The following is a 13,997-nucleotide window of genomic DNA, read 5'->3' as shown; positions in this document are numbered from 1 at the left end:
CCAGCCTTAACCCACCAAGCGCTGGTGGCATAGTACGATAGGGAAGCGTTAAGTAGTTGGAATATGCAATGACAGCATAGGGAGGAAACCTGGCAAGGGGTGGTTGTTGCTGTAGCCATCCAGATGCATGCATACACAGAAGCCACCAAATGTCTCTTTCTCTCGTACACACAAACGCACAGAAAGGTCACTGCGGCCACTGTGAATGCATGTGACCTCTTGTAACGATGTGGGCTTTTAGGTCATGGACAGAGCAAACCGCACGATCACGACAACGTCCTCAGGGAAGGGCGAGACAACAGCACGTCTCAAGGGACTCTTCTGTTCACAGCATCCTATTCTCTACCTCCCATTCAGTCACCATGGAAAGTAGCGCACAAACAAGGCTGTTTGGAATGCAGGCAGGGTGTCAAATACCACACAATTATTATCATATTTAAAACCCCTTGCTGAGGCTTACCTTCACATATTTGGCGTACAGCTGTTCGTCCAAAGGAAAGCTCTGCACTGTGCGTTCATCCCGGGCATGAAACGTGCCAAGTTTGATCCATTTATTGGTGGGATATCTGGTAGGGAATAGCATGAAGTAAGACATTTAGGACTTATTACATGCAGTGGTCTGCAGTAGATTGTAACTAATGACAGAAATGAAGGAGTAAAGCTAAGGTCTTTCAATACCACTAATCTAATCAGTCATCAGTGAGAATTTGTCATTCCACTGATGTATATAAAGAATATGAAGCAGCTAGCATTAGCAAGAAAACAGGAGCAGCAGCAGCAACCGTTGTGTCCTATAATTTATTTTATATGGATTATAAACTTTTTTTGAAACAGGTTTTAATATCGGTATCAGTCACAACAATGTGCTAATAACCTAGTTACAATATTTCATTCAGACGGAGATAGATTTGGCAGTGCCATGTTTAAAAAAGGATGAGGATAAAGAAATATTTGTTAATTAATTATCATTTACTGGCAGTAATTGGTCTTTTTCCATTATAAATGTGGTTGTTCAGTGTTCTGGAAGTGCCGATGATACATGCAATACATTCAGAAAAGTACACGGTCATGTAATTTATTACAGTAATGATATCATATCGGCCACAAAACTGATATACACAGATAGGCTGTGCTAAAACATTATAGTCTGAATGTAACACTAATTGTAAGACTAACAATAAAACAATGTGATTACAGCTAAACAGAACAAACAGGAAATCAGGAAAAAAAAAATAATAATAAATAAATAAATAAATAAAAATAATATATATATCATGAACTATGATTACATCATTATAACTTTCATAAACTACCAGTACAAACCATTTTTATTCAACATTTCACACCCTGCATGGCACTGAACCTGCAATAACTGGTGTGGCATAGTGGTTAACAACACTGCCTTCGTGAATTAATGTTCTATTCGCTGGTCAGGCAAGCTAAAGCCAATTAACCAGCACTAAGAATTGTAAATACAACACACTGGTGGGTCAGTGTTCTCCAAAATACTGATAATATTCTCAGAAAAGTTGCCCAGTACTATCTGAAATTACCGGCATCAAACTTACACCCTGCAGCTGCCGTTGTTGGAACTGTGTGGAAATCACCTAAATTACTGTACCTACCCGAACGAGACAAATTCAGCTTAAACAGCGCTTTACAGGTGAGGAATGACGTTGGCATACCTGTCACTAATGGAGACCAGGAAGTCTTTTGGCGTGGAGGAGAAGAGCTCAAAGTTTGCAATGTCCAGCTGCTTCACCTGGATCGGCTCACACAGCTCAATGACGAACCTGAGCCACAGAGAGGACGGGAGGGCCAGATAAGGGAGGGAGGGGAAGGGAAGAGACAATGAGAGAACAACTTTCACAGGGTCACTTTTATCTCAAAAGCCTTGACCAACTATAGCTCCAGATGAGAATTTCACTGGTTCAGAGTTAAGGAATCTGTGTGACATATTTGGTTAAAACTATTCAGACCAATTTAACCCTTTAAGGTCTGGACCATCAAATAATAGCCACTGAATTTTTTGACTTTTTGACCAATTAAAAAAAAATTGTAAATGTGCGTCTCAAAAACGTATTTTTATTTATGCTATAACTGGTTTTAAAGGATTAATCATGTCTTTACTAAAAATTCATGTGTTAATATATGACGAGATGTACTGCAGTTGCAATATACTGATTTTGATTCCATCTCATGCAGTCCTACTCTATGGCTACAGAAGCCAAATGCGCACACAGTGCTGAGGCTGAGCAGAAGTCACTCACCAGATCTTATTACTGCAGGGGTTTAGCATGTACAGATCCATGTTCTCCATTAGGATGGCAGAAGTGCTCTGTAGACAGAAGAACACACTAATTAACCCATACACTCTTAAGAAAATAGGGTTTCTACATAGTATTGAAAAGGACTCGTAACGACGAGAGATGCTATGCTACGCTTTCACCAATGCGACCAGGCAGGGAACCGTCTAAGCATCCAAAGGCATGGTTGGCATGGTTTTAAGTAAAACCAATCCCCTCCCACCTTTTTGAGAGTATGCACAGAGAGTCCGACAGCTCCACAGACACACACTTACACTCTTATATGCACATTTAATTGCATTAAAGTAATACCATTAAGTGTTCGAACTGTGTCTTAATTGAATTCTCCTCACGCATCTTGTTACACATTACCATAATCACACAGAATTACATGCTTTATTTTAGGTCTGGTTTAAAAAACAACTAAAAAAGGAAAGTTAAATTCAATTTGTTGTTAAAGGCTTAGAAGCCTCACACCATCAGACAGAGAAAGCAATGGTTGCACAATCAGGAGAATGATTACACAAGCACGATTAAGCGAAGGCTCGTGGCAGTCACGATGAGATGGGAGCCAGAACTGTGGAACTTAAAACCTCACAAATGAGCTAAACACTGAAACCTCACTTTCAGGCTCTTTGCATGGAGAGAAAGCTACAGGCTTATTATCATATTCTCAACAGTGTGCACATGCACTACCTTGGCCTCGCTGTTGGCTGCGAGAATTTTGGCCCCACACTCCACAGAGGCGTAGTTATTCTTAAAGTTCTTCTGGACCTTCTTGACTGGGTGTGGACTGCCATTCGATGAGGTGTGTAGAGACTGACCTGAAACAAGAGAAATTCAATTCCAAGTGATGTTTATTTATCCAGCGGGAAATATTACTGGAAAAGCCAACAGAACAAATGCATAACACAAACAGGAAACAGGTACAGGTGTTTAAGGGTCTGTGTGAGGGCCCTCACCTCAGTCTCCTCTCTGCTACATAACTAGCATATAAGTCTCTGAGTAGTTACTAAACAGAGAGACTAGAGAGCCTGAGAGAGAGCGAGAGACTCACTCGTAAACCTGGCTTTACATGTTTTAATATCAGAAATTTCTTCTATGCAATTATAGCTCCTCAACAAGTAACCTGTTGTAACGTACTGTATGAAATGTGGCTCATTGAACGGCTCTTTAAAGTTGTTCAGTCTTCTACCGTCACAGTTGCCGACCAAAAAGCTAGATTTTAGGAAATTTAGTGTAGACCTGCAGTTCCTTTTTTTATTTTATTTTTTATTTTAATTGTTTTTAGAACCTGACCAAACCAGCTATAGGCCAATTAAAATCTTGAAGAAATACAAACTTTGTTACAGCATCAAGTGAAGTGATGTTATACAACTGACAGAATCAAACAGCATGACTTTGCTTTGCATTTTGCTTCTAGATGATTGTTTTTGGTCAGACACTCCTAGCCAATAGAACACAAAACCAAGTGCACCAAACCTTGAAGAATGATGCAGCACAAAACATCAAACTGAAATGCGTCAATCATGTTCATCCCAAAACTAGTAGTTTATTTTAACCAAATGACTATTGCTGGGCATCTAGGCGGCCAGTCAAGTGCTATGAACATACTGTGGAAGTCATTTGCAAGGGTTAAACCACAATTGTGTTGCATACGGCTCTAGGAGTAGACTTCTGTCTGCTTCAGTGGACTGGGATAGTCCATTATTGCAAGCTCTGTGTGTGTGTGTGTGTGTGTGTGTGTGTGTGTGTGTGTGTGTGTGAGAGAGCGTGTATATATGAGGTTATGCAACATTCACGGTTTACGCTCCACTTCCTAAAAGAGGGCCCACAGCCACAAATGGCTAACAATCTAAGACACAGGGGGAAGAAAAGTGGTGAATGGGTAAGACCAGAAGTAAAAGCATTAATGCAGGGTTTAAAAAAATGAAGAGAGATTGAGATTAAGAAAGGGAAAGATACATTTCAAAAAGACTGACAAAGAAGAAGAAAAAAGTTTGGTCAAATGCATTAGACAAAGCAGTGGTCTGTCCTAGCTAACCGGCTCAGCTGCCGCTTCACTGCTTGCTGTGTTAATGGCAGTCCCAAAGGGAAATGTGCATGTGTGCCCACGTGCACACCGGGAAACCCTGATTTCTGAAGACATCTGTATTTGTGCATTTCTATGCAAATGCTTTTAAATGGAGAAGTGTGTGTGCTCCGAAAACAGCTACAATCCATGGAGGCATGGATTTTACAAGACCTCTGAAGGAGTCTTGTGGCATCTGGCACTGAGATGTTACCAGCAGATCCTTTAGGTCCTGTAAGTGGGGCTACTATGGATCATTTCAATAAGTCTTCGGAACTGATTCACTGGTCATCTTTCTTTCTTCTGAGCATTTTTGGCAGATAATGACCACCACATGCTAGGATCACCCCACAAGACGTGCTGTTTGAAGTTGTCCTGACTCAGCCGTCTAGACGTCACAATTTGGCCCCTGTCAAAATGGCTTAGATGCTTATACTTCTCCATTATCCCAGCAACCAACACCTCAACTTCGAGAATCAACTGTTCACTTGCTGTCTAATACGTATATCTGTCTAACACGTGCCTTTCTAACCAGATAATCAGTGTTTTTATTGTTATGGCTAACCAGTGTGCATGTATAGGTTTTTTTTGGTGGACTCACTTTTCTTCTCCTCCACTTCCATCACTTTCTTCTTCCACTCATCGAAGGTAGGGATGTCCTTACCCCCAGGTACACGGGGGTAAGTGCCTCCCTCAGGATCAACCACCTATAAAACAGACAACACTCAGGAAAGACATTCAGGAAGGAATACCAACCTTATTCAACACTGACGAAGGTTAACACTTTTGGAAACACAAGAGGCTGCTGTGTACTGACAAAGCTCTGACTATCTTAGCATTGGTGAATTTCACACGACCCCTCAGCTGCTGCCCACCCCCCCAATCCACTAAAAAAGCCTTGTATTAATTTGCACTGAGACTCAATGCCCAGGGAGGTGTGAGGGAGACCGTTACATAAGCACTTTATGAAAGAGCGCTCAGAGTTTCCAGTCTGGAGAATGCAACTCTTAAATCCTATTATAATAGAGCACACACACAGACACACACACGGTGGAAATGCACAGAGTAGCTTGTCTGGGTTTCATCTGCATAGAAGTGATGATCTGTCCATGTTCTGATGCATGTAAACTCTTTCACAAATGGAGAGCTTTTAAACCCCTTTTCCAACACACTATTTGTGAACCCTTTGAACCATAGAATCCTCCTCTAACTGTCCTCTGTCTTTCAGAGGTTTAGCAGGGACTCAGAGTACGGACATTGAAACGAAACATATCAAGGCCGTGTTGAGCAGATGTGAAAGGCATGACAAACAGCCCTTCCCTCTTCCTCTCGGCCCCTGCAATCATGTAGAAATCCAGTGTCCCGTTTTCTCTTTCTCTCTTAATTCATATCCGTCTATTGCTCATGCTTTCTTTGTCCCAGTCACATGCACATGCTCTCTCTTCCTGTTCGTCTCTCTCTCTCTGATACGCAAACATCCTCACGTGTCTGTCTCTATCACGCATGCATGATCTCTCTGTCTCGGTCTCTGTAGCTGCGTAATAGACTGTCTGAAACTCAAGGGTATGGTTTGAGTTTTGGCCTCACTTTCATGCCCATGTGCATGGTAGCCCATATGCAGTTTAATAGCACAATGGGAGTATGTGTGTTTGTGTCAACGGAGTGTGCCCGCCGGGTGTTCCCTCCAGGAGGCCGTATCACTTGCAGAAATCTGAGACACCCAGACCTTCTCACTCATTAAACAATGAAGTAGCAAAAGGTGCGCAGAGAGAGGTTAAACGCTGGGATTTCTGAACCGATCTGCAGTGAAATCTCACAACCTAGGGAATTCGAGATGAAGTACCACTGCCTAAGAATTTGCCTCCTCTGGAAAGCTGTTCTGGACAGACACGCTGGCTTATAACAACTTCCAAACCCTCTCTAACTAATTTCTGATTAATTCCACACCACATGATCTAATAATATGTTCACCGGCTGGTCCTCCGGAGGGTGTGACGTGGCCGCCTGCTCCAGCTCTGGAAGATCCGACTCTGCTGAGTCCAAAGAGACAGACGGGTCAGAATTGGTCCCCATCTCCAGACTCTCCACTGGTTCCACCACCACACTGCAGAGAGGGACAGTCAGGGAACGAAGGGGTGGGGGTTGGGGGTACGAGAGAGAGAGAGAGAGAGAGAGAGAGAGAGAGAGAGAGAGAGAGAGAGAGAGAGAGCGAGCAAGAGATGAGCAGCTAACAAACAAAAGGGTTTTGAATGATAAGACAACATGTTCGTGTTGACAGTCTGACATTATGGGGAGAAAAAAAGATGATTGACTAAATGACAAGGAGGATTGGAAGAGAAGGTCGAGACATGTGCTTCCAGTACTTCCCCGCAACCTGATTACTCAGAGGTTACCAAGTCACCCTGTTGTTACCTGGTTGTTACGAAGCAATGAGCTGGTTAGCTGGCAGTGAGCCGGCAGGTCCTCAGTACTCACCTGCTGAGTGTGGAGTCAGAGGCAAGGTGCTGGTTGGAGAGGGCCACGGAGCCCACCTCACACTGACTGGCACTAGAGTTCTTTACTGGGGCACCAGCACTGGCAACCTCTAGTGCACTGAGGGAATAAAATCATACGCCATTTACCAGGAGAGAGGGAAGAGAGAGATAGATACAGAGAGTGTGTGAGGGCGAGAGAGAGGGAGAGAGAGGGAGAGAGAGGGAGAGAGACAGGTAGATAGAGGAGATTGGCTTTTTAGTTTCCAGGTATCGCTGCAACTCAGGTAGAGTCCTGCAGATGACTGCTTTGGCCTTGGCCTTGGATAGTTGATCACAGTGCCAGCACAAGAATGCAAATCCTTGCCTCTGGCTAATGCAATAACACATTTTATCAGGCATTGTCTGTCCTGAAGTCCAGGGAGAACATAAGCCACAAGGGAATCAAGTGCCAAGCTGAAATCCCTTCACAGACTGGAACGTGGCTGAAAAAGCTCCGGCAGCCAAAGTCCATTGAGAAATCCATAGAGACTGGAAAAGTGCTGCTGTTTCTCTCAGTCTCACGGATATGGGCCAAATACGGAAAGAGCGAATGTGCAACACAAATACATGAACAAAAGAACTGAAAACGAGAGCTGAAAACGGCACAACATTCACACACGAATGAAATGAGTGATGCCAGGAAGCACACATTTGGAAAGACATCCATCTGTATGAGCAAGCCAGTAAATAACTTGTCGATACAATTCATATATTGACCAATTCAGTGCAATAAACCCAGGCCTGACTGTACTTACCTGGAGGGGTTTTCAGGTGGGGTGTGTGAGGTAGGAGAAGCTGGTTCTGGGGCGTTCTTGGGCGCAGCAGCGAGGGGGGCTTCTTGGTTGGGGTCCACCTCCAGCACTCCATGGGGATCATCAGAAGCAGGAGGAGCAGTAACAGCAGCAGCTTGGTCCTGGGTGGCCGAGGGCTGGGGGAGTTCAACCTCCCCTTCTTGGGTCTGGAGGGGAAGGGGTGATGATGGTGTTGATGTGTGGGGTTGTGCCTGGGTTAGCAGTTGCTGGTCTGGATCGGGATGGGGCTCTGACTGGAGTGGTCCTGGTTCAGGGACAGGGGGGACCTCGTCCGCCACCTCTTCCTCCTCCTCCTTCTCCTCGTCTATAATGTTCACAGTCTATGCGAGACAAAGTTGGAAAAAGTCAGTTACTCAATTCAATAACTGAAACGTTTTAATATTTGAATATTTTGACACCAGACAGTGTCACAAAGCAGCTGGGTTTTCTTAAAGGCTTAGTTTGGGTTTGATAGGAGCTGGAAAGATATTGACGGTCTGATGGGCTTCCCCAAAAATTGGTTCGTAAAAGAAGCAAGTAAAGAATATGCCCCCCCCCCTTTAATTTTGTATGCATGGAAAGACAACATGAGGAGGAATACTTTTCCTAAAAACTGCAAATATTTGAAAAAATATATATATAAATATATATATATAAAAACATTTTTTTCATCAGTATAGTATAACGAGTAACAGCTGCTCTGCATCCAGCAGAATAGGGGCAAGAACCCAATGCTACACAAATAAGAGCCCTCCGGCTAAGGCTCCTAACAGTACATTTACCTATCTGTATAACATGATGCAAACAAAAACATGAATGCAAACGTAAATGTACACACTACCTGTTTGTGTTTGTCTTCGTACAGGGTATTTTGTGTAGGCTGCTCCTCTAGCGCAGCTCTTTCTGTCTCCAGCCCCACGCTGTACGATGACTGTGCAGCCCATTCCTCTTCAACCTGCTGAAAGAGGAAAATTGTTAGAACCAGCATAGGCACACAGATTGCAGCTCCTCTGAAATGCTTCACAAGGATAGCGGCCTATTGCAAACACACTGCCTGTGTCAAGAGGACTTGGAGAGAGTTCCTGGAAAGCTGAATTGAACTGCTGTTCTTTTTGCCAAAAGTTTTCATCAACATTTCTATGGAAGTTCTGAATTTGGTAGTTACGAGGAAGAGAACCGACATCCAGCAAGGCACAGTATTTATCGGAAACCAACTAATAGAGGAATAACACTACACCTGAACTGTAAAAGGTATTTTACTAAAAATAACACCAACTATCCATGCACAGTAAAGGTGCCTGACTTAAGCAAAAAATTTTTTTTCATGACCTCCAGACATGGCAGCATCAAGGACCTGGACATTCAATAAACTACAATATCCAATAACAACAGTTTGAATAAAAATGGTAAATCTTTTTCAATATATTGTGTAAATATAGAATCATAAACCAAGTGTTGTGAAGCAAATAATATTCTGAATGTCTCTTTACACCCCTGACCAGTTCGGATCAGGAGTTCATCAAGCTCTGGATTTTTAATGTATGTAAAATCTATCTAATAAACATACTTAAAATGCCTACCCCTAATTATTATATAGATGTTTGCTGCACACACATGCATTGGCACTATATTGGCATTATAAACCACAGTGCTCACAGAGAGCAAAACATTTCTAACTGTATTATGTAAAAAAAAGTGATGCCACAGGATTTAAACTGGCACAGGAGGTTTAAGATGTTTGTTCAAAAAAAAAAAAAAAAAAAAAAAAAAAACTTCTGGTGAACTTTTGCAGCCCAAAGCACACAACCTGTAAAGCTAAGTTGGACAGATCTTGCTTTGTTGCTTGTGTTTGTTTAAGGAGGCAAAAGAGAGACATGGTCTTTGAAGCGCAAATAGCTGCTACATAGATTTGGTTTGACCTGCAAACATGCCACATGAACTGACACTCCTTCTGAAAACACAAGCAATTATAAGTGCTGATTCCACTTTTCTGAACTTTAACTCAATGAAAAGCTATGAAGAGCAAGCGGCCACAGCAACCCTTAAAACACATGACACAAGGTTAAGTCTATATGGCACCAATGTCATCTCTCTATATGGTGCTTGTGCTAGAGCTATATGAGGCAGGGGGTGCTGTGGCCTCCTATTGTGGACACCTTTACAGATTAACCTGAGAAAAGATGTAGATGTGTAACTGGAGCCACTTCTTCCAATGAAGGGCTATTGCATAACTATGGAGCATGTCAAGAAACATGAACCCTCCTTCCCTTAGAGAGCAACCCCCGTTTGTGATCTTTTCCTACCCCCACTTTTAAATGGAATGTGACCTATAACCTCCACCATGCTCTTATTTAGAGTTAGCAGACTGATCATTGCATGACGGATGGAACTTGGGACGTTTTTTGACCTTAGTCAAAGGGCAGTGCAGGAGAGCAAAATGAGACAGCACCTTATTAACCTTTTTAACACTCTACACCCCTAGAAATAGCGGTTTTATTGAATATTTATATTTATAACTGCAGCTTTTAGTTAGTGTAAGGACTGCCCAACCCAAGGTTCCTTGATACTGAGAAGATCGGATTTCGTCCGCTGCTGGTTGTGGTCTTTACCTCATCGTTAGCCCCCTCCTCCTGTGTTGCGTGAGGGCTACTATCCTGTGCAGTGAGTACTGGGCCTGCAGAGGGCTGTTCTGAACAATGGACATGACGACCAGGAGACCTGCAACACACAAACAGGGGAGATACGTATTAATAAACAAAATATCAGCAACCAGTACAAAGCAGGTATTCTGCTTTCCTCAGTCAACAGGCCAACAAGTTACAGACCACCTCCTCCTACAGCACCCCCCCCCATATACACTGTTACACCAAGTTCAAGGTAAATAAACAGAGACTCCTTGAGGCAATTTCCTTTCAGGTGCCTCCGTTGGGTGAGGCATGCTGGAATTTGAACTGTACAATTGAACAAGAGGCTCCCAGATGGAGAGGCACAGATTACAACAGGCTTTTTTTCAGCTCTAGAAGAACTCTCACGGCCCGTGCAAGCCATGTGCTTCAGAGGATGGATTAAGACTTTTCTGGTCCCAGCAGTTATTACAGCCGAGAGTCCCTTTAGTACGTGCCCCCATGTTCTTTTAATACTCACGGTATTAAACAGCTAATACCCAACAGCGCACGAGAACCCAATTGAGAAATTGCTGCCGGCAAATCAAAGCGAAACAGTTGGCAAAGTCTAAAACAGGTGTTCAGGTGTCTTGTGGGGGAGGTGTAGCATGCATGATAATCAAAATCACAAGGATCACTGGTTATTTAGCAAGATTACCTTATATAAAGCAAAAACATCGAATTTAGCTTCCCTGGGGCTTTAAGCCATTGGCTTTTTTCAGCAGCAAAGCATGAAGATTTTTGATTTGGTGATAGAGATCAAAGAGGTTTGATAAACAACCCTGGTCCTGAAGACCCCCTGTACTTCCTGTACTTTTTAGTGGTTTCCTGCTGTAGCATGGCAGTGCAAGCTGTGTCCAAAACTGTGCCCTATTCACTATCCCTTACATGTGAAAATCCAGACTAGCGTTTCAGACTACCTTTGACTTAGGAAGGGATTATTAATTAGCTGACTAGTTGGATCAGGGGTGTTGGGAGGAGAAAATACACTAATATGAGAAGGGTGGGGGTCCTACAAGACCAGGTTCGGCAAACACTTACACTGGGGATAAAGATTATATATATATATATATATATATATATATATATATAAAATACAACAAATACAACAAATTAGACTTGATATTTCCAAGCAATATCTCATGACTGATTTCCTCCAGACAAGCAGAATGGTGTTGGGGACGATAGGTCACAGCCCTAAAATACCTGCAATTTATTCAAAGTTCATCTGTACATGAATAAAGTTATCCCTACTCTAAAATGTACTCTCTTTTCACAGCACAGCTTAACGGAAGAGTGGCAAGCTTCACGACTACAAAATTAGGCCACTCTCATTAATGGAAATCATATGGACTATCCATGTAATATGAAACAGCGCACCAAAAGAACCCTGCTTTAACTCATGCCGCATGCAGAGTTAGCTGCTGCACCACAAAGTTCCATCCAAATCTCCAACACTTGACATTTCTCAAGCAGACTTCTGTCCGAGTTGGAATACCACACCTCTACTGAGCACCCCCATGTTAAAATAATCCCCCTCTCAGATGAGTGTGGACAACAGCTGGGACTTCTGATTGTCAGCTCGCTTGCAGAGTGTGTAACCTGATAGCTTCACCTTGAAACCTGGCCTGAAATCTGCACACATGGGGGGCAAACGTTAGTATGCTGTCAGCACCCCGGCCTACATGGAGAACGTGCAGTCACTGCTAAGAAGAACCTTTTCCACCAGTTTGCTTTAAAAGCCCACGTTCGAGCCAGACAGCCCTTTTTCTTCAAATCGTTACTGCATTCCAAACATGTTTTAGAATAAACCACCGAGCAGGAAACAGCAGGGCACTCGTGTCTGAAGTCGTGGAATGCCGAGCGCTAAAGGGTTTGCATAGAAAAACGCTCTCCATTTTTAGATTCCGTATGCTGACCTAGCTTGACAGGCATGGACATTCAAGGATGCTCGCCCACACGGAGGCTTGAAACGACTTATCAAGTCTGAGACATTTGAGAGCCTCCACTCACATTGCTCACAATATGAGCTCATGACTAAGCATGACTTTGCCTTCTCGGATGGTACCCGATTTGCCAAGAATACAGTACCGCTAGGATATTACATCTCCAAGCCAATAATAAACGTCCCCTTCTGAAACTAAGGCTTAAGAACTTCATCATCAACAGACGGATTACAGGATAACTGGTTGACGACTCTTTCTGGGCCTTATTCACCAACCACTTTAAAAAACGTTCTTGAGAAATTCCTAGAAAGATATTGGCGAACGAGACCCAATGTCCTGTTGGTTTATACACTTCATGGTGTTCCTTTACAGAACAGGCCAGCGAGCTTCAAAATGTGTAGATCAGTATGATGCTTCTTTAGAGATCTTTTAATTTAGAGAACTTTGCTTAGTTTAAAAGCTTAGATTCCAGTAGGCCACATCAATTTTGAGATGAAGTGTGGAAAGCGGCAAAGAAAACCAACAAGCTGCTGAATGGGCTGCTTCTTTTCTCCCAGAGAGAATGTGACCCATTTCTGAGTATTGCATAAGTGCGTGGGTTTAGACGAGAATCACGCATTTATGTAGGGACTGCGTGTTTGTCAATCCTGCACCAACAAGAGCTAAAACAGCTCAGAAGACAGGGCACAATCTCAAGCTGGCTGACTGGGCAAAAACCCAGACCCATCAGACAGTGCAACAGTGCACAGAGACAGTCTCTGGACTCTGGGGCATGTCTGAGCTTTTACCGCTTTGCTGAGACAAGAAACTCATGGGAGCACACCAGGAGCAGTCATCACCTGCAGAGAGCAGAAACCCACACGGAGGCCTAAGGGTCAGCAAGAAATGCAAAGACAGGATTCAAAGCCTTTGCTGAGTCATGCAAACGTGCAGTTAGCTGTGTGCTGCAGGGTATTACTGTAAGAAGCCCTCTCTTCCTCTACATAGCTACTATACCAATAAGCAGACAAACGTTTAAGAATTAAGGTTCCTCAAGTGGTTCCTGGCATGGGCTGAGCCTTTCATTAGTGTTACACATATGCTGAAGTCCTTAAAGTGTCATACGTCATTTACAAAAACAGTTCTTTACAGTTAAGGATCATGGTCATGTTCATGGGACCAAAAATGGTTCAAGGCCAGACTAAAGAACCGGCCCAGCAGAGTTTGGCTCCAACCCAAAAGCTACAGACATGGTCCAGGTAATGAAGGCCTTCAGGGCCAATATTAAAGGCAGGTGTGTTGGACTTCGACTCTGTAGGGTGATCCCCTCTCTTAAAGAAGAGGTTTGAGAAGTTGAGAGAAGTTGAGATAGCAATGGTTCTAAAGGCAGTCCTCCAGGCCCAGGCCCAGGCCCAGGCTCCAGGTTATTGCTCTATCCCTATGTTATGGGAGCTAGAATCCAGCAAAAACACTCAACGTTTGAGGTTAATCTCTGGTTTAAGAATCATTGTAGTTTCAAAGAAAGTGAGCAAGACAGTGGAGTTTCAAATCACTTTACACTTCAGAAACAGAAGGTAACACTTTATTGGTCCTTGATCATGATCAAATGCAGTTTGGCCAGGTCAGGTTTTGCATGGCAAAACCGAAAACAGAAGCACTCCCCCTTTTTTTTTATCTTTAGGTATGTGTATCCAGCGTTTTCCATAAAGCACACTCTCCCTGTCTACA

The 13,997-nt window shown here is 43.2% G+C and overlaps 1 protein-coding gene across 8 annotated transcripts in view; it reads right to left on the bottom strand.

The window, feature by feature from the left end:
- Positions 1 to 13,997, bottom strand: part of suco (SUN domain containing ossification factor) — a 54,163-nt gene that overhangs the window by 22,608 nt on the left and 17,558 nt on the right. For 7 of the 8 annotated variants that reach the window (XM_072682369.1, XM_072682378.1, XM_072682388.1 and 4 more), the window contains exons 2-11: positions 10,291 to 10,399; positions 8,523 to 8,639; positions 7,646 to 8,022; positions 6,853 to 6,969; positions 6,349 to 6,481; positions 4,979 to 5,084; positions 3,003 to 3,130; positions 2,271 to 2,338; positions 1,686 to 1,793; positions 461 to 566 (exon numbers count right to left, since the gene is read on the bottom strand). In XM_072682369.1, coding sequence (XP_072538470.1) covers positions 461 to 566; positions 1,686 to 1,793; positions 2,271 to 2,338; positions 3,003 to 3,130; positions 4,979 to 5,084; positions 6,349 to 6,481; positions 6,853 to 6,969; positions 7,646 to 8,022; positions 8,523 to 8,639; positions 10,291 to 10,399 — 1,369 coding nt within the window. The remainder of the gene's footprint in view (positions 1 to 460; positions 567 to 1,685; positions 1,794 to 2,270; positions 2,339 to 3,002; positions 3,131 to 4,978; positions 5,085 to 6,348; positions 6,482 to 6,852; positions 6,970 to 7,645; positions 8,023 to 8,522; positions 8,640 to 10,290; positions 10,400 to 13,997) is intronic. The other variant, XM_072682415.1, reaches the window with a different exon arrangement.

This window comes from Salminus brasiliensis, chromosome 1, assembly GCF_030463535.1.
Source record: "Salminus brasiliensis chromosome 1, fSalBra1.hap2, whole genome shotgun sequence".
NCBI lineage: Eukaryota > Metazoa > Chordata > Actinopteri > Characiformes > Bryconidae > Salminus > Salminus brasiliensis.
The sequence above is the reverse complement of the archived record's forward strand: the minus strand, read 5'-3'. Positions and strand labels throughout refer to the sequence as shown.